General features: G+C 39.9%; 1 protein-coding gene across 2 annotated transcripts in view; it reads left to right on the top strand.

Moving 5' to 3' along the window:
- The window catches only part of LOC134541591 (cell division cycle protein 20 homolog), a 64,908-nt gene that overhangs the window by 9,449 nt on the left and 35,391 nt on the right, over nucleotides 1-20,068 (top strand). The window contains exons 5-7 of one of the 2 annotated variants that reach the window (XM_063385126.1): nucleotides 1,595-1,741; nucleotides 4,712-4,780; nucleotides 17,113-17,242. In XM_063385126.1, coding sequence (XP_063241196.1) covers nucleotides 1,595-1,741; nucleotides 4,712-4,780; nucleotides 17,113-17,242 — 346 coding nt within the window. The remainder of the gene's footprint in view (nucleotides 1-1,594; nucleotides 1,742-4,711; nucleotides 4,781-17,112; nucleotides 17,243-20,068) is intronic. The other variant, XM_063385127.1, reaches the window with a different exon arrangement.

Below are 20,068 nucleotides of genomic sequence, written 5' to 3'. Positions count from 1 at the left end.
GTTGTGTTCAGTTTTTGCTGTCATTGATTTTTGTCGGGCTTGTAAAGGCATATAAAGTTATTTTTATTTTGAGTATTGGACTTTATTTTAATGGGAAATCGTCTTAACTTGCTACCTTTTCCCAAGATATTCAGGATGCCTACAGAAGGAAAAAAAAAGTAGAAAAATCCAGTTCCAGACTATTGAAGTTAAAATGAAAATGTGAAATTTTCAGAGAAATTGTTAAATAAAAACAGATTTTGTTTTCTACATTTTCTATTAAAAAAAATTGTTAATGGATAAGTAAACTGTAATTGCAGAGTAATTCTGTGCATTCTACAATGCAATAGGCTATACCGTATTTACCTGCAGAAGGATCAACCCTTCGTAAGGGTCGCACCCTTAAATTTGGGCAAAAAAAATCTAAAATTTTCACCGTATGGGTCGCAGTACCATATGTCTGTCTTCACTAGAGTTCCATGGATACAAGTGAAGTGTTCCTTTTCTCAGCTGATTGGCACGTAAGAAATATGACGTGACACTGGCGTTGATCCTCGACTCTTTGTGTACTGCGAGAGGGTGTGAGTTTCCCACTTCCCCCTCCCCCATATTTATGACCCATCCTATTCCCGCACTTCCTAACGTGACAAGACTGCTAATTTTTATACCCTTGTTTCCCTTTCCTCCATTGTATGTAATATTTTTACCCATTCTTTTGCCACGTAGAGAGAAAAATTGGCAACCTACTCTATGTCAGTTCTGTCTATAAAATCTAGGATGCAATTTATAGCGAGACTGGAGGAACATACAAGGTGCTCTTATAAACACCAGCGATGTCTGTGGTTTTGTCACGGTATCATCAGTTGAAAGCATGGGAAATAACATTCAAAAACAATAATGATGATTGGGCACAGTTGCATCATAAACACCTGTCAAGATAGACACGTTAATTGTTTGGATGCCAGTTCACGGATAAGTTACAAAGAAGAGAGGGAGGTAAAACCATTAACATTGCCACATGGCCTCATGCGCACACACTCTTTCTCCCTCTCAGTCTGGTTTATTTTTAGATTTTCCTCTCCCCTCCACACCCTCACAGCGCAGCAGACTCGTCACTTACCGGCACCGCGACAGGTCGAACGGCAGACACGGCACACTGTCAATAAACTGTGCTGTTCACAGAACTTCACGCTACAATTTATACTTACTCATGGAGATATATTTATTAAAAACCAAGAATGGTTACTTATTTACACACATATTCAACAACCAAACAGTTAAATATTATTTTTTTAGCCCAAAATTTCCATATGGATCGCAGAACTTTTTTTTACACTAAAAATCATCATAAAATATGCTACCGATATGCAGGTAAATATGGTATACTCTCTCTCCTCCACCCAAATATTTGAAGGCTAATCAATAAAGCAGTGTTAAGAGTATTTATATATCGTATGTTTACTTTGCTTTTGATAGTTTTTTTTGGTGTTTTTTTCATTCCGTCACCAAGTACTAATCTGAGAGTGCTGGTGCTTGTGCCTTCGTATGTGGAAGAACTTGTGTGATGTCGGGTTGTGCGCCCTGCTGCCGTGCTGAGCCTCGTGCGTGTCGGCAGCTGACCTCGCAGGACCACGAGGACGACGAGATGAAGAGCCCCTCGCAGCTGAAGGTGGAGCGGATAATGCGGGAGAACCTGCTGGGGACGGACGTGCGCACCCTCAAGTTCCTGGCCTTCGAGGACAGCGCGCCGGAGACCACCGAGGTGCGCGAGGGTCTCGCTCTGTCAGCGCAGTCCTTGTCTTGTGTTCTCGGCGTGGTCTGTGCAGGAAGCGTGCTGCTCTCGGCATAGCACTAGTATTGTGCGTGCTGCAGCGAACAAGGCGAACAAACATGTTAGGTGTTACTTCCAAGCTAAGTTGGAAAACACCTGGTTGTTTGGTGTAAACCAGGATTTTTGAGGGTCGAACCAGGTTTTTTTATCACGTTAGTTACTTTGGTTCTCACCATGTTCTAATGAAAGCCATCCAACATCCTGCTTTCTGCCACTCGTGTTAAACCAGAAAAGTTATAACATCAAAGAAGTGAAGTCCAGTAAATCTACACAACTGACTGAGACCTAACCACAAAAAAGTATTTCACCACAGGAGGAAGATTCTCCACAGGATGGGTGTTTCTCGCAGAATTGGTATTAACTATTTAATATTTTTGAATTTTAGAGAAGTATTTAGTAGTTCTTATTTACAACTTTTTCAGTTAATTTAAATGATAAAATCTTAAGTTGTATATAATTTTTGGTTTTTGTAAAATACAAGAAACATTAATGACCAAACTGTTGTTATTAGAGTGGAATTAGACCTTTCATAAAAAATATTAAGTATTATAAAATGCATTATTTAAAAAAAAAAAAACATTTCATTTTTTTATAAAAAATCACTTGGTTTAAATTGTGTTTTAATCCACTGTGGTTTAAATCTGCCAACCTGGCTTCTAAAATAAATTATTTATACTGATACGATACTGTGCAATGTGGGCTTGTAATAAAAGCTACTAAACATTACATAGGCAAGGTTTTATTAATGGGGGGGGGTTCGGATCGGCGTACGTGTAGACCTTGGGCGCCACGACGTGGGCCCGGCTACGTTAGAATTCACTGACCCGCTCTCAGCGGAGGGCACGCTATGTTGTCGGCGAAGATGACTGCTTGTGGAGTTTTGAGGCATCCCACACACCTCCGTCTCTACTGGAAAGCTTTGTCCTGCCGATGTTGATGCGTGGTTGGGTGGTGTCTGAGGGCGCCAACTAACCTTTAACAGGGGTGGTTGCTGTGGGCTAGTTCACAGCACGAGACTCCGTCTCTCGGTGGTCGTGACGTCGCCACGTGGCAGGCAGGAGTGGTTGGACCACACACACGACTAACTTGTCACGTTCTCGGTACGCACACGAACACCGATCGCCAAACTCCGCGAGTCGCACACGACTGCTCGCGCCGAGGGGTGAAGGCCAACTGGCGCGTACTGGCAGGTCCCGTTAGGGCTCGAGTCGATCTCGCTCTCCATGACAATCGACCTACACCCGTTCGAGACACTACCACCGACCACACACGCCGACCGGTGAGGCACAGAGGTGGCATAAAAACCTGTGCGAGCCACGGGAGCACCTGGGACGACGTCAGCTTGTGGTAGAGAATTGAGTGCAACGAGTCAGATGGATATTAAGTTTTATTGCCACCGACACATACACTGACAATGCGTACAAAAAAGACAGCATGTTGTCCAGCTTTCAGGCTATCCAGGACACCGCGTGAACCGGCCCTGAAAATGTAAGTTTGCCGAATGATAAAAAACACTCCCGAGGAGCTTTAATTAGTTAAGTTACACAGTCTGCCGCCAGATTAGGCCTTGAAGGTTTATAAAAAAGAAAGTTTAAAATAATCACGACAGCTGATGATAATGGATCAATAGTTGAAGACGACGAGGTGCTGAGAGGCGTCCTACCCCGCACGCCGAACGGACGAGATTGCCGTGGGCTATGGGTGTCATGGCAGCAGGAAGTGATGAATTTGCTGTTAGTAGATTGATATAACAGAACAATTAAATATAACATATTTAAACCCTTGAAAAATTACACTTTAATTTAGACTTAAGTATTAACGTACCGTATTTACTCGCGTAAAGGCCCCCCTTTTTTTCCCAAATTTTGACTCCAAAAAAGGGGAGGAGGCCTATACGCGAATTTGGAGGAAAAAATAGATTTTTCTTTTCAAGTCGTCCGTCTTTGTTCGAATGAGGTTGGCCGGGGGAGGCAGCGACGCGGCAGGAGGGAGAGAGAGGCAACGACTCCGCAGGGGGGAGAGGCAGCGACACGTCAAGAGGGAGAGAGAGGCATCGACTCCGCAGGGGGGAGAGGCAGCGCTATTACAGGGGGGGGGGGGGAGAGGCAGAGGCAGCGCTGTAGCAGGAGGGGAGAGAGGCAGAGGCGTGGCTTAACCTCCCTCCTGCCAGCTAGCCAGCCAACCAGACAAAGGAGTGTTAGAATCCTTGACCCACTTCCCTTCCTCCTTCACTTCCCCTCTTCTTCTCTGACAACACTCCACATCAACACAGCGGCAGCGCGCGAGTCCAGCTTTCTTTGTCTTTATGTCGTTTGAGATAGAACTAACTGCTTACGTCTGGCATGCCTCACATCGGTCTTACTGAGAACGGACAAACTATAATACCAGTCTCTATCACTGCCGCTTACAAAATCACCTCCCGCCGCTCACAATACATGGCTTGTTGTTTGATGCATGCCAAGCTGCCCTGCCCTCAGATAAACCCAGAAAAACACGGTTTTTAAATTTTTTCTCAAAAATGTTTACAAAACAAGGAGGGGGGCTTATTCGCGGGCGGGGCCTTTACGCGAGTAAATACGGTATTACGTTTATTTAATTATTAAGTACATTATTTAAAAAGATGACTTCTCCACTGCTCAAATTAGGGTGTGCGCTGAAAGGGTCCACGTCGGGTGACCGAACACTCGCTCTTGTTGGCGGGAGGTTTGAAATAGAAGGTGTTGGTCGGGGAGAGGAGGTCGGCAGCGGCATGAGGCACAGCAGGCTTAGGGAGGGCGTAGCCCTGGTCGATGTCAAGGACATTCCCCTGTGGCTTCTTCTCGCCTAGTGGGCGAGAAACAATAACTGTGGAAGTGTTTGGGCACCGGTCGCAGGTTAGCAGCTGTGACCTTTGTTTTGCAGCATTGCGGCTGCTGGATGAACTGGTCCCCTCCCAGCGCTGCCACCACGCCCCTCCTGAATTACTTCTGCGTAAGTCTCCCTGCCCGTGCTTCTGGCCGCTGCTCTCGCTTCCCGGGTTCACGTCGGGTTGTTTCCGTTCGCTTCTTGTGTGTTGCCCTCGGCGTGGCTTCCTTCTGCTCACTTACATTTGTTATTCCAAACCTGCCAGCTTGGTGTGATCCAAGTGTGAGTCTGCGAGGCTGTTCAAAGCTTAGTACCTTTTAAACTGTTTCAATTGCTTGATTTGTAAGCAGCACTTAGCATTTTTTCAGTATCCAAATTCAGTACCAAGGTGTCCACATTTACAAAACCAGAAAATTGGGATTTCGTCAGGAAATTTACTTGAAAACCTGGAAAAGTCATGGAGATTCCCCAGTGTTAAATACCTTGAGCGGAAAATGTCATCCTTTATTCAGTCTGCCACTGCCCAGACTGTGAAGGATATTAGGTATTCTTAAAACTGGTTTTTGTGCATACACACTTTGAATGCAAGGTTCTGTTGGAATTTTTTTTTGTTTTATAATTATATTTTCAAATCAAGCTGTGGAAATGGTAGAGGCTTAATTTAATTTATTTTTCAGAAAATTGCAAAATAGGTAAAATTATTTAAAAAAAAATAAAAGTAGTCAGAGAAATCAAAATTTTTGGTCGGGAAAAATACAGTGAAATTTTTTTTGAGATTTGTGAGGACACCTTGAATACATAATGGGACAAATTTTATTTATGCCCTTTCAGCCTCTGCATGTTCAAGTGAAAATAATTGGAGATCATGAATTTAGCTTTTTTGTTTTATTACTTTGCTTTACTGTACCCAGATGTTTTTCTAATTGATTAAGTAGTTGTTAGGGCTTGGCCACAGTGGATGTGATGAGATGTGGCAAGATACTTGGGTGAAAAACAGTCTCCTTATGAGGGTGGCCACAGTGATTGAGACAAGACGAGACACCTAGCGACAAATATTAGCCCTACCATCTATAAGTTTGCTTAGGAGACTGTCTCGTCACTTGCTTCAAACATGGATGCAGAAAGTTGATAAGTGCAGTTTATGTGAAAAAAATTCTTATTGGACATGAGCTTAAGTTGTTGCACTGCAACAATGTGCACTGTTCATCTACATGTAGTTTGTACATATTTAATGTTCTTATGTAATAGTTAGCTGCAACAATAGAAAATCACTGTGCACTGTTCATTGGCAGCAGTTAGGGTCCCAAAAATGATTTTTGCAGTAAACGTTTTACTTTGATGAAAGTTTGTAACAATGCACATGATATAAAATTTTTCCCTTGATATCTTTACATTAAAATCTGTTGGGGAATTGCTTCTTCTGAAGTGTTGAAGTAGCTAGTAAAGACATCCCCGTGTGCTTGTACGAACTGTGTTGCTCTTCTGTGCTGCAAACGTATATTTTCTCCTTGTGTCGCAGGATAACTTACGTTTATTGTTTCTAGTTATTGTTTTTTGTTGATGCAAATATTATGCAGTAAGCAAATTGTTTTAGTATATAATTATGATTTGTCTGGGAAATTATACACAAAATACACCTAACTACTTTTGTTGACCTAAAATGGCGGTAGTTAAAAACAGTGTAATTATTATCAAGTTGTTTAGGATACAGTCTTTTCATACTATTACACTTTTTGGTTAATATTGAATACAGTAGAACCCCGATTTAATGAAGTGCTATGGTTACCGAAAATGTTTACTCTAAATCGATGTTTCGTTAAATCCGATTTACCGATTTTCAATGACCCCCGCACTCATAATCGCGTCCCTACGTTTCTATATCGTAGACAGGGTCGACGCCAATATCTTGTGCTGCCGTGCTATCTCAGCTCTTGCTCGTACGGCCCCCGGTTCGTACGTACACCTCAGTCGTACGTACAGATTTTCAGAAACCGTGAAAAATTAGGCAAAAAAAAAATGAAAAGTGTAAGAAATACGTTATTATTAAAATAAAGTCGCAACCTGCAGCGTTTATAACAAATTCGAGCTACATACACATTGCGTCACAGTAAAAAATAAAAACAATTGCCGCAAATTGATGGAAATTTACCATCAATAGCGCGCCGTATGCTGAGAAAGGTAATTAATTGTACTTGGTCAGCTGTTGTTACGGCGCGGCGTAGCTGCGGCTCTCTGTTCGCTGAGCTGCGCATGCGCAGTATAACACACTCAACACTTCGCCCAGATTCGTGACCTTCCATCAGCAGCCAGCCAATATACGCGAGCTTAGCAGAAAAAAAAAATAAAAGCTCCACCGCCCGTGTCTCAGTTTTGTCCAGTTATAATACCAGTAACATAAACGAATCGTCAAAAAAAGTAACAAAGCCAATATCCAAAAACAGTAAATAAAGTCATGTAAAGTAAAATCCCGCCGATGCACGCGGCAGTGTCTAGCCGAGCTCGGCGCGTCCACTATCGAACGAAAAGCCGTCACAGCTGTCATGTTATCTTACCCGCCCGCCCGCACGAAAAGCTGCTGTGGTAGCTTTTGCGAGAGCGTAAGAAACACGTCCGGTCAGGCTGGCGGTAGCGGTGGCTTGACGTCATACGTGACGTGACGCTTACCTCTCCCATCCCCTGCTAATTCTTCAAGGCTCATCCCTCCCAGAGCCACAAACCATGTAAAAAAAAACCCCTCCCCTTTTACCAACTAACATTTCAACACATTCCCTCCCTTATTTCAACCTTCTGCGTGAGAAACTGTCAGCATCCTCCTCCCCTCCCACACCGCGTGCGGCAAAAGCCAGGTTGTATAGTCTATTCTCGGTAAAATAAATATTTGTATGGGCTTATACGACTGTCCTTCGCCGTTAGTAAATACTTTATAAGTTTAAGTCATTATGATACAATTTGTTTATTAGTCACACAGCAGTTTCTGCTGGAAAATCACTAATACCTAAAATTTTATTGAATAGAAAAATTTAGCAGGGCCGTAAATATATTTATTTTACTGCATAGTTACTTTTCCAACTGAATCCCAACGTGTTTTTTTTTCTTCTTTTTTTTTTACGCTGTGAAGGGTCGTGGAAAAGATAATTGCTTGAGCTGTCAAAATAAACATCGCTGACGGCAAGGGCGGGAGCGCATCCTGTCGGTCTGTCGCTGTGATTATCTACTCCAAAAACATGTCACAGCATTTCAGGATAGTATTGTTCTTATATCTTTCGTTTATAGCGGAATGTTTTCTACCGGATCCACACAAGTTCCTTCAACACATTTTTTTTGAACGAAAATAACCAGCCGGCTAGCATAGCCGAACTCGCGTGACTCGAATTCATTTAGCGCGAGTATTTTATGTATTTGGATATATTTTCGGGGGGGGGGGGGGGGGGGGGGGGAAGTGGCCCGAAATTTCTAATACGACCATTCCGTTTATAAGTCAGTTTTTCCGGAAACCGTGAGTGGTCGCATCTGCGGGATTCTACTGTACCAATAAAAAAGTTAAGCAGGTAGTGAACAGGCAGTGTAGTCAATTCCAATCGCAATCTGTAGTCAAAATCTAAGAAGAAAAGCATAAAATCGAAGTCCGAACAGCAATTATAAAAAATGTATTCCAAAAACTAAACACTGCGCACAAAGCTCTTACTGAGAATAATGATAATGGCGTATTGGTGTGACGTGGTCACAAGTTGAAAAAACCTGGAGGATGGGAAAGGGAATATTTGGAAACGTGTGATTATTGGCTAGCACTGTTACTATGCGGGCGTCATTGGAAGATAACGTGGTGAGTCAAGCCAAGGATGGAGGAGGGGGAGGGGGATGCGGACAAAGAAACCCTTCATGACGTCATGTGTCGCGGACAGTCTATCTATCCAGGCGCGCGAAATGGTACACACCTACGCAATTCAGTTACAGCGCCCGGAGTTTTTAAGCAATTTGAACTATTTTTTTTATTTTTTCGTGTTTGGACAGATGATGCAAAGGCAAATATTAATATAAAGTACCTCCATTCTATTACTGACACCACAGAGTGTATTTTTTAATAAGTTTCCGTTACAATTTACTTTAATTTTTTGGAAATCTATATTATTATTTTAATAAATTGGTGTTTTTTGATGGTTCCTGAAAACCTTTACGTTAAATCGCTGTTTTCGTTAAATCCGTGTTCGCAAAATCGGGGTTCTACTGTATTCGTTTAGTATAAACTTCCTCTTCAACATCTTCAGCACGTGTCTCGTACGATACTGCGACACTTCAGGATGGTCAGGCGGTTGGAGACGTCTCGTCATATCCAGTGTGGCCAAGCCCTTACATTTTTGCAGTGATGAGCAAAATGTTAAAAAAAAAGTTTTCCAACATTTAATACCCAAGTTTAGTATAATGGTTTTTCTGCTGGCTCAGTTTTTGACTCTTGGGAGTTGCTTATATGGAAAGATTAATTCTGTGGTTGGCTATCTTTGTAGTCTATTCTGGCTTGCTTCTGTTGACAATTCCTTTAGTGTAGCTGAAAGTGGTAGCATTAGTGGAACTGTAACTTGTCAGCTGTTAAAGAAATACTTTTTGAAATCTTTGTCCTAAAAGCTTTGTATTCTTCTCATAAAAGCCACATCATAATGGTTACAAGATTTGTGTATCAGTCACATTAAACTGTGGAAATACTTAATAGGTTTATTACCATTGCACTAATTGTTACTAGTGTTGAATCAATTCCAATCATGGAATTGGCCAAATCAAAAAATTCCAATGGTATCAAAGGATTCAGAACCTAATAGTTATAGATTTAATGCTACCGTATTTACTCGCATATAGGTCGCCATCGCATATAGATTGCACCCATAATTTGAGGTCTTGAATTTGGTATTTAAGATTCCCCCCATATAGGTCGCACCGGTAATTTAATGACACGAACGGCTGGCGCACTGTGCACGAAAGATTAAACGGGTACTGTAAAAATACGCTACTACGAGAGCTGATAATGGCGTGATAAATTGTTGTAACAACAAGTACTCGTAATAACCGAATATAGAAAATTGAAGTCAAGTTAGATTCCTGACTTCTTAAAATGTCTTAATTGTAGACTATAACTCGAAAACAGTGCTTTTTATTGAAAAAATGCACAGAATAAAAGTTGTAGTAAATTACGAATAAAAAAGGTCTGTTATGATTTTTTATATTGTAATGCTTCGGGATCTTCAAATCAAGCCTTGGGTTGGTGGAGTTCTTTTTTTTATTCTTATTCACCACGGAACACAAACATATTAAGCTTCATCATCACTCTTTTCCACCATTGTTATTTCCCTCCTTTGTTTTCCAAAACAAAACAAAAAAAACACATTTGGCCATACCAACCTTCTCAATCTAAATTCTCAACACAAATAAAAATACCTTCCAGGTAAAAATATAACACATCAAAAAACCCTTAGCCCGGGAGTGCAAACACTTTACAACCCCCCAGGTGAACTGACGTACAATTTTACAATGATACTAAATTAAAAATTTACCTGAAGTTTACCTCTAAATTGAACACACTGGATTGCTAGAAACAAAAATCTAGGCCTGCCTTAGTCACTCCCTTCCAGCCATCTCTACTAGTCTTGTTATACATAACAAAAGTTTCAACCTGTCCGTCTAAATTAACATGACATTCTCACACAAACTGAACAACAAGAGTAGAAATGATTGTTACAACACTTTCCCTTAAATTAACATGACATCTTCACACAAACTGAACAACAAGAGTAGCAATGATTGTTACAACACTTTCCCTTAAATTAACATGACATCTTCACACAAACTGAACAACAAGAGTAGCAATGATTGTTACAACACTTCCCTTAAATTAACATGACATCTTCACACAAACTGAACAAGAGTAGCAATGATTGTTACAACACTTACCCAGTTATATAAGGTTTTAACAGAGACTGGTTGAATGTACCCCGAGCACCTCCGCCATCGGTCAAGTGTCCCAGTTCCCAAACATTCTTCCCCGCTTCCCCAATGAGCTTAAAAGGCCCCTCATACAACAAACTCAATTTTTTTGTCTCCTTTAGCAAAAAATCACTCCGCCCACAGACTCTGAGAAGAACTAGGTCACCTAGTTTAAAAATGCTATTACAAAGGTTTTGTTGGGCTCCCCTCCTCAGCGCCGCATGCTTCAATTTAAGTCTGACTATTTCAATTTTGTCCTCTATTTGGGTCTTTTCCTCTTCTGGAAACTCAAACTTTAAAGCTAAGCTATCTTTCTGTGGCTCCCCACTCACTAGCTCATTAGGAGCATAGCCTGTGCTACTGTGAACGTGTTGGTTAAAAAAACTGTTCATTAAAGGTATCATCTCCGCTGTTGGGCGTCTGTGTTTCTTCTGATAACAAAAATTCCCTCTCATCAGTAAACATTGCTGCAGCCATGTGAACAGCATCCCGCTCTTCTGCCTGTCCCTTACCTTGGATCATCCTGGCCTGGCTGCTTAGGCTTGACGATCCCCACCGTTTCCCGAGCAAGTATTGAGTTTGTCATTATTATGCCCTACCTGTCCGACTCCCATGCTTTCCCCCGATCTACTTTCTCCCTGCCCTGTTCCTGCTTCTTTACGCTCTTCCCCCTCAGCCAATCCGCCACCGCTTTTCCCGTTTCTCCAATTTCCTTGCCACCGGCTGTTACCAAAATATGCCCCTCTGCCAGGCCTGTTTCCTGAATAGCTTGGGTTATAATTTGTGCTATTATTACTGTTCCAGTCTTGAGATTTTCCATTTTGATCCTGAAACCCACCTTTCATCTTGTCCTGACTACCACTTCCCCCACTCTGATTCTGTTGGTGCCAAGGGCTTCCCCTTTGGTCCCTCCTCGCATTAATTCTGTCTAGTTCCTTCAGCACCTTCCGCAGTTGTTCCACCGTTGATACATCTTTCCCTACCAACGCCTCCTGCACACTTTCAGGGGTCTGTGAATACACTAAGGTTACAATTTCCTCCTCACTGAACGGTGTGTCGTAGTACTTGCTTCGCTCTACCACATTACTTAGGTGAGCCTCAAGTTTCCCGGCCATACATCTCCCCTGGTATAAGTTTGCCCTATCGATTCCTTGTATTCTTTTCCCCCAATATTCCGTTGTAAATTCTCTTTCGAAATCCTGGAGGTGTGATATTCGAGTTTCAATGAGCCGCAGCCAGTTTTCCCCCACCCCCACTATGGATCTTTTTGCTACTATCACTTGCTCCTCCTCCGAACATCCATATACTGAAAAAAATTCATGTAACCTTTCCAAGTGTTTTCTAGGGTGAGTTCTGTCCTGCCCTGAAAACTTTGGAATGTCCCCGTCATGATACGGCTGTGTAAATCTCATGTTCCGACAACTACTCCCTGCTTTGCACCCCCCAGACCTTTCTCCTTCCAATTTTCCAATTCTCAGATTGAGTTGATTCACCTCTGTCTGGTTGCTGTTGATTTTTTGTTCCCATGTGCTCACATTCGCCTGCACCTGAGCAAAACCTTCTTCCCTGATCTTACGTTCTTTGGGTAATTCTGATTGACTCTTTCCTAGCTCATGCCTTATGAGCGCAATTTCCCCCTGACTATTGGCAATTGCTGACTCTAGCGTGGTTGCCTGCTGCACCAATCTATCTGTTTCCACATCCTGTTTTCTTACTTCTGCCCCCAAACTCTCCATTTGTTCACTTGCCTTAGCTTGCCATACTCCTACTAGGCCTATTGTGTCCTCAATTTTGTTGAGTCGGTTAGCATAGCGAGCCTCAAACGCCCTCTGCTTTTCCCCAAACTCCACAAACTCACCTTTCACTGCTGATCGAAATTCCTCAAATTTCCTACTTTGCTCATCGAATCTTTTGCTCTGCTCGTCAAACATGCCCCTGATGAAGGTCACTAGGTCCACCGTCCCTTCCCCGAGTGGCGGAGGTGTAATACTACTCTCCTCGTCACTTTTGGTTTTTTGCTTCCCCCTGCTCCTCGGTTTCCCTTATTACCTCCACACTTACTACAGGACAATTATTACACATATCAGCTCCAGCTGAGTTTGATGCTGCCGATGCGGCCCTAGTAATTATTGGTGTCATATTTTTTTTTTGAACTCTACACTTACATAACCTTACAACTGAATGCTACTCAATACTTCGTTTTTCCTTTCAAATGGCACACAGGCCTGCAACATAAAATTAATTACTGTAAACAACCTGATTAAGTAGTAGGCTATCACAAATAACCTGGCAGGAGTGACTATGCCATTATTGCTACCCTCCTGTATTCGGCAATGATATAATTTTCTTAACCTTAGTACCCAAAGAAAACGAGAAAAAACAATAACACACACACTCTGGTCATGGGCCTCCTTTCAACATATTAACACTTTAACGTCATTTATCACAGTTTGGGGTTGGATGGAGCTGACCTTATGTCCTTCTGCTGCTGTTATTCCTTGTTGATTACACATTAAGTGCTCCCGCGATGCTTGCCGATTTCAAAAGCCGCCATTTCCTTTTGTTGTACTCGTGGTAGAGGTGTGTCGAAAAGTATCAACATGATACTTTGTCACTGAAACGCGCCTGTATCAGGAACGGCAAACGAGGAGTACACTTGAAAAGTATCAAGTACTTTAGTATCAGTTCAGAATTCGCCTCTAACTCGTGGTCAGCCGCCGCCGCTTCTCCACTCACCACGCCGACTTCAATTTCTTATCCGTTGCTTAAGTTCCCCGAGTACTGCTATTCCTCAGGTCCCTGTTCGGGCGCCAATTATGTAATGCTTCGGGATCTTCAAATCAAGCCTTGGGTTGGTGGAGTTCTTTTTTTTATTCTTATTCACCACGGAACACAAACATATTAAGCTTCATCATCACTCTTTTCCACCATTGTTATTTCCCTCCTTTGTTTTCCAAAACAAAACAAAAAAAAACACATTTGGCCATACCAACCTTCTCAATCTAAATTCTCAACACAAATAAAAATACCTTCCAGGTAAAAATATAACACATCAAAAAACCCTTAGCCCGGGAGTGCAAACACTTTACAATATATATCTACAGCGGTTTTCGTTATGGGTTCCGATAAATACTCATGCTAAGTGAATTCACGTCACGCGAGTTCGGCTATGCTAGCTGGCTGGTTGTTATTTTCGTTCAAAACGTGGCGAAGGAACTTGTGTGGATCAGGTAGAAAACATTCGGCTATAAACGAAAGATATAAGAACAATGCTATCCTGAAAGCTGTGACATGTTTTTGGAGTAGATAATCACAGCGACAGACCGACAGGATGCACTCCCGCCCTTGCCGTCAGCGATGCTTATTTTGACAGCTCAAGCAATTATCTTTTCCACGTCCCTTCGCAGCGTAAAAAAAAAAAAAAGAAAAAAAAAACACGTTGGGATTCAGTTGGAAAAGTAACTATGCAGTAAAATAAATATATTTACGGCCCTGCTAAATTTTTCTATTCAATAAAATTCGAGGTATTAGTGATTTTTCAGCAGAAACTGCTGTGTGACTAATAAACAAATTGTATCATAATAACTTAAACTTATAAAGTATTTACTAACGGCGAAGGACAGTCGTATAAGCCCATAAAAATATTTATTTTACCGAGAATGGACTATACAACCTGGCTTTTGCCGCACGCGGTGTGGGAGGGGAGGAGGATGCTGACAGTTTCTCACGCAGAAGGTTGAAATAAGGGAGGGAATGTGTTGAAATGTTAGTTGGTAAAAGGGGAGGGTTTTTTTTTTTACATGGTTTGTGGCTCTGGGAGGGATGAGCCTTGAAGAATTAGCAGGGGATGGGAGAGGTAAGCGTCACGTCACATATGACGTCAAGCCGCCGCTACCGCCAGCCTGGCCGGACGAGTTTCTTATGCTTTTGCAGAAGCTACCACAGTGGCTTTTCGTGCAGGCGGGTTAAGATAACATGACAGCTGAGACAGCTTTTCGTGCGATAGTGGACGTGCCGAGCTCAGCCGTCTTTTGTATGCCTGCTTACAGTACAGCTCTCGCCAAGATAAACGTGAACACATAGCGCCCAACAAAGTGTAACAGACTTATTTTTCAGCCGATTTTACTCAAATTTTTAACTTTCTCTGCTAAAATTTTTCACGGTTTCTCAAAAAACGGACGTATAAACGGAATGGACGCATCAGAGGGGGGTTGCATCGGCGGGATTCTACTGTATTGCAAAAAAATTCCTCAAAAATTTTAAAAAATTTTTCTTCACATATAGGTCGCACTTCATTTTTTCCCCATCAAATCTGGTAAAATTGCCGCGACCTATATGCGAGTAAATACGGTAGTTGATTCTTCGCCTATAGGCATAGCCAAATCACTAAATTTAGAGTATTGTGTTATTTTTACCCCATTTATAAATAATTTGTTGTTTTTTTAAATTTATTTTTAAATACTTTTCATTACTATTTTAATCCAAATTTTATATATCTTTTTTATTAATTGGGTTTTTATTAATCTGGTTTTTACTAATTAATCATATTTTTGGGCCAATTTTATATCTTGTTCAATAGGAGTTTATTCAATAGGAAGGGATATTGTTTGTAAATGAGAGCTTTCTCTATGAGATTCTAAAAGAGAGTTTTTTCAGTCAATAATAAATCTATTCAATTAATTGGTAATCCTTTCAATTAATCAATGTTTGTCCTGTGAATCATCAAGATTGTCTTTCATTTGATGGAAACTATAACTAGTATAGCAATTTATTTAAATATAGTTGAGTAAAAGTTTTAATTATCAAATAATAAACTTGACTGGTTCAGACTTTAACAGCAAAATGTTTTTATTTATAAGAGACATTAAAGCAACATTTTATACTAAAAATGTCAGTAAAAGGAAATCTATTATTCTAAACGTTGTTATATTCCCTTAATTTACTGACATCTCCATTTGCTTTTTTGTCTCACTATTAAAATATAGCAAATTTATAAACAAAGTATATGTTAAATTATTTTTGTTATATTTTAATTAAGCATAGTACTTAACAAATTAAAGAAATGTCCCTTCAGAAACAGCACTGGCGTATACAAGTTATTTATTTGGAGATTCTAAAGTACCAAACTGAATTTATAGTGTTCTGTCTAATAATGAATTATAATTTGTAAATTAAAATAAACATAATTTGTAATTCCATACGTAAAATAAACTGGTTTTAGTACTTCAGTACATAAACCAGGAGCAGTTTGATGAGTGATCTCTCAAGGATTATAGAGTATCAATATATTTGGAATCCAAAAAATACTAATTTTAGCTAACTATTTTTTTTTATCTTTTAAGACTGTGGACATCTTTTTATTCTCTGATAATTTTATAGTCATAATTTTACTGGATGTTCATTGTACATGTATCAGGAAGTTATTTCAATTGAAATGTGTTTTTTTCAGGCACATGTTTCAAAGGTTTATTTTAAGTGTTCAGGCTCATCAGTGTTAAGTAACGTTTATCAGGCAGCAAGAATTGGAACAAGGCCCTGAATGAACTGTTGTTTTTCCTGGTCGATTATCTTACAATCCTATTGTAGGTTGTGGTAAAGACAGACGTGAATGTTAGAATGAATTCTGCAGATTGCCCTCAGACTGCAGAATAGGGGGTCGTTTTAGGGGATACATTACACTTCATATGGGAAGGTGAGAGTTTCTAACTCTGCACGTGAGCAGTTTTACGCTAGGCTGCTCCTGGCAAAGTTTTGTAGAACCAGGCTGCGGCAGGTGTGTGCCCTTTTTTGCAGAAATAAGGGTACGTTGATCAACCAAATACAGTGTGTTGGTTTGTGAAGATTGCGTGAGTTTACACTGTACTCTTGGATGCACCCTCAGCCCATATTATTTGTAACATGTATTTTATGGTTATGTTGCTGTCAATGCTGACATTGGCTGTCAGTATGTCAATTATTCTCATTTTAAGCATTTTGTGGATTTTGCCAGTGTATCGAATGTCTATATAGGTTTAACGGGAATACAAAAGGTGAAATGCTACATGCTAAAAAACAGGAAAATCACTACTGAAATGAAAACTGACAGTTATAATACTGTGAGGTAACTAAAAATGTTGACAGTGTAGTAATGCAGCCAAGGGGCCATGGTCAACAGCCGAAACCCTCCGGAAAAAATATCTGTAAATGAGTGACTGGATTATGCTGGAGTATAGATAATGCCGAAAATGCAGGATTATTGACCTTTCACTGTTATACTATTCTTGTTGTAACTGGAAGATGAATTGTAGAATCTGTAAAATAAATGTTAAACCATTTTCAGTATTTTAATTTTGTTACAATTTTGTTTTTAGATAATTAGATTTTTTTTTAAGATTTGTAAATTTTTGTAGTTTTTAAAAAAAAAATTGTTTTTACATTTGCAACTTCTTGAACATTTTTGACAGTTTTTGTTTTAATTATAACTTTTCATTTTCTTTGTTTGCTTTCAGGGAGTTCACAATCCTTTGAAAGTTGCATACAGCCATTCAAAAACAAAGTCAGCTTCCAAATCTACAGTACGATTCATACCTCAGGCCCCGGACAAGATCCTGGACGCTCCAGATATATTGGATGATTATTGTGAGTTGGTTTTTGTTAACTTCAATTTTACATTTCTGTCAGTTTATCTTTGTGATGGTTGTATCATGTGTGAACTGCTGTACGTATAGGTTGCTCTAAGCTGCGCAGTTTGCTGCCAGGGTTGGATGGCTAGACATTCTTCAGGCAATAATTCTTATGCTGCTTGAATGGCCAAGGTTTTACTGTCTCATTCTTGCCTTCTCTCTCTATCTCATTCTCACTCTTTTCCCTCCTCTCCCTTGTTCACTCACTCTTCCTTACCTTCTTTCCCTTTCCCCCTTCTATTTCCCCCTCCTTCCCCCCTCTCTTTTTTGTCCAGGACCTTCCTCCCACCATCTTCACCTACCCACACCTCACCCACCTCAGCTTAGACATTTCTTAAGGTATGGTTGTAGATGTAATTTTTTTCTTGCAGAATGTAAATAAAGAGATGACTTTCTCAAAGAGAAACAGTAGTGAAGAACTATTTTAAGTCAGTTACCCTTAATTAAATTCTAACTAATGAATTTAGGGTGACAATTGGTTATACAATTTATGAAAACTAATAGTTTTGTTTTGCAGATGGCTTTTATTATTCTTATTATTTTATTTATTTAATGTGTATGTTAAATATTTTTAAATAGTTTTTATTAGCATCAGCTAATATTAATTAGTAGAGGTACTCGAAATTCGTTAATGACGAAATCGCGAAATTTTACTAACGATTTTGGAACTTCATTCTAAGCACTTACAAATGTGTTTCCAAATGCCTATTTTGATTTTACAGCATTTCATTTTCACGAAATAACCTTCGATGCCGCGATATGAATATTAAGTTTCACAATAATACTTTTGCCGCAAAAGTATTCATTTAGTAAACAAAAACATTGTAAGCCATTTTTTATTATGAGATGCGCCATAGATAAGGTGAAGCAAAATAAATACCAAACACTCGGCCTGAAAGCGGCAACCATTTATCAGCGATCCGAGCGGGATGTGGATGAAGTTAGCCGTTTGGCCATATTCGTTTCCGTTGCAGAGATACTTATCTCTGTTCCATTGTTGTATTGTTTGTAAATAATAACAGAGAGGTTATGGGATTTTAACGTCGCAATACGCCGGTCATGTGAAATGACCAAATGAGGTTTGAAAAGATCCTACGTTCCATGTAAATAGGTAAATGTGAACGAAAATCGGTAGTTGCGGTTTGTTTTGTTTGAAGTTTACTTGATACTTCACAATGCCTAAGGTCGTATCAGTGTTCGAACGAGCAAAGAATATGAGCATGAAGGATTCATTGTTTTTAATAAAGAAAAGCGGATAATGATGTGTAAATTTTGCAATACGGTGGTAGATTGGAAAAGGAAAGATACTTGTGAAAACACTGCAAACAGCGAGCATCTCATTTAGAGAAGAAAAAAAGTCAAACATCACCATCAGGTTGTGGAGTTAAAAGGCAAGTGACACTCGAGGATAATATTGTTCGCCATAAACGAGCAAAGGAAATTAAAGTCAAATTTGCAAGCTATACAGTGCATGCATTTGTTTCTGCAAATATTCCCCTAGAGAAGCTAGATCACCCAGCTATGAGGGAATGGTTAAATGAATACATGAAAGGTTAGTCAAGGAAATGTGTTAAGGTTCTAACGTCCTAATAAACACAATTTGATGGGAAAGAGGCCGGAAAATGTGTAGTACAACAAAATTATAGTAAATTAAAAAAAAAAAAACCTTTGAGCCTGAAATTTTACATGTACTATAGTCATTGTAATTAACTAATTTTTTAGGGAACCCTTTCTTACATGTTTACCTAACTATTTGGCCAAAGTGGCCAATTCTCCTGACAGGAAAAAATTAATTCTATAAAGTTTTGTGCAGGAACATAGCATAGGCCTATTTAATACTCAAAATGTTTAAATACATAAACACAGACTGTAAAATTATAGACACTATTTGTGATGTAATATTTAAGTAATGTGTATATAATCTACTAGATAACATCTCCACTTCTGTAAGGCTTATGCAGGAAACTAGTGATTGCTGTATCAAGTATCATGTACAGCTTTGTGTGTGTATCATGAAATAAAATAATCAGTAGAACAAATGCACTCATTTAACAAAAAAAAAAAAATTACCGAAATATACCACCGAAATACTTTTTTTTACCGAAATATGACACCGAAATCCTATAATTTATTTACCGAAATCAGGCAGTTTTATTCACCATTTTTCATGGGCTCTATTAATTAGTTTTTTCTTTGGCTGAAGCTAGTGTTTGAAAATGCTGAATTTGGGTTGACAAGAAATCTTTTCAGGGCCAGTGGCAAAACGAACCTGAATTTAATGGTTGATAACATCAAGTTCTGGGTGACATATACTCAGCCACTTGTTCTTTTAGCTGTGAAATGTTTTCATTGCCATGTACTGTGCCTACTGCTGTTGTGAGCTGTATGAGAGGAACAAACACAAACCTATGCAAGAACAGTCTGCAATCTTCAAGCCTACACCAACTTAAAGTTCATTTCCACATACAGCAGGGATGCACATTTCACGTGCAGTAGAACCTGGATTATCAGTTACCCGATTAACCGGGCATTCAGTTGAACGGGTTATGGTGGGGACCAAGCTCGCGAAATGTAATTCATTAGGGAAGGGACAAGACAGGAGTAAAACTAAAAACTACGTAGTAAAAGTATAAACAAACGGACTAGAATTGTCCGTGAGAAGAAATAACTAGTTCCGGTTAAGCTGGATTACAAGTACAGAACAACTGCCCTACCTTCCTAGAATCACTTCCTGCCCTTTGTGGAACTCTGCACACTCACACTAGAACCTTCCCAACCCTCG

This window comes from Bacillus rossius (assembly GCF_032445375.1).
Source record: "Bacillus rossius redtenbacheri isolate Brsri chromosome 4 unlocalized genomic scaffold, Brsri_v3 Brsri_v3_scf4_1, whole genome shotgun sequence".
NCBI lineage: Eukaryota > Metazoa > Arthropoda > Insecta > Phasmatodea > Bacillidae > Bacillus > Bacillus rossius.
Note: the sequence above shows the minus strand (reverse complement) of the source record. Positions and strands in the feature narration are given on the sequence as shown.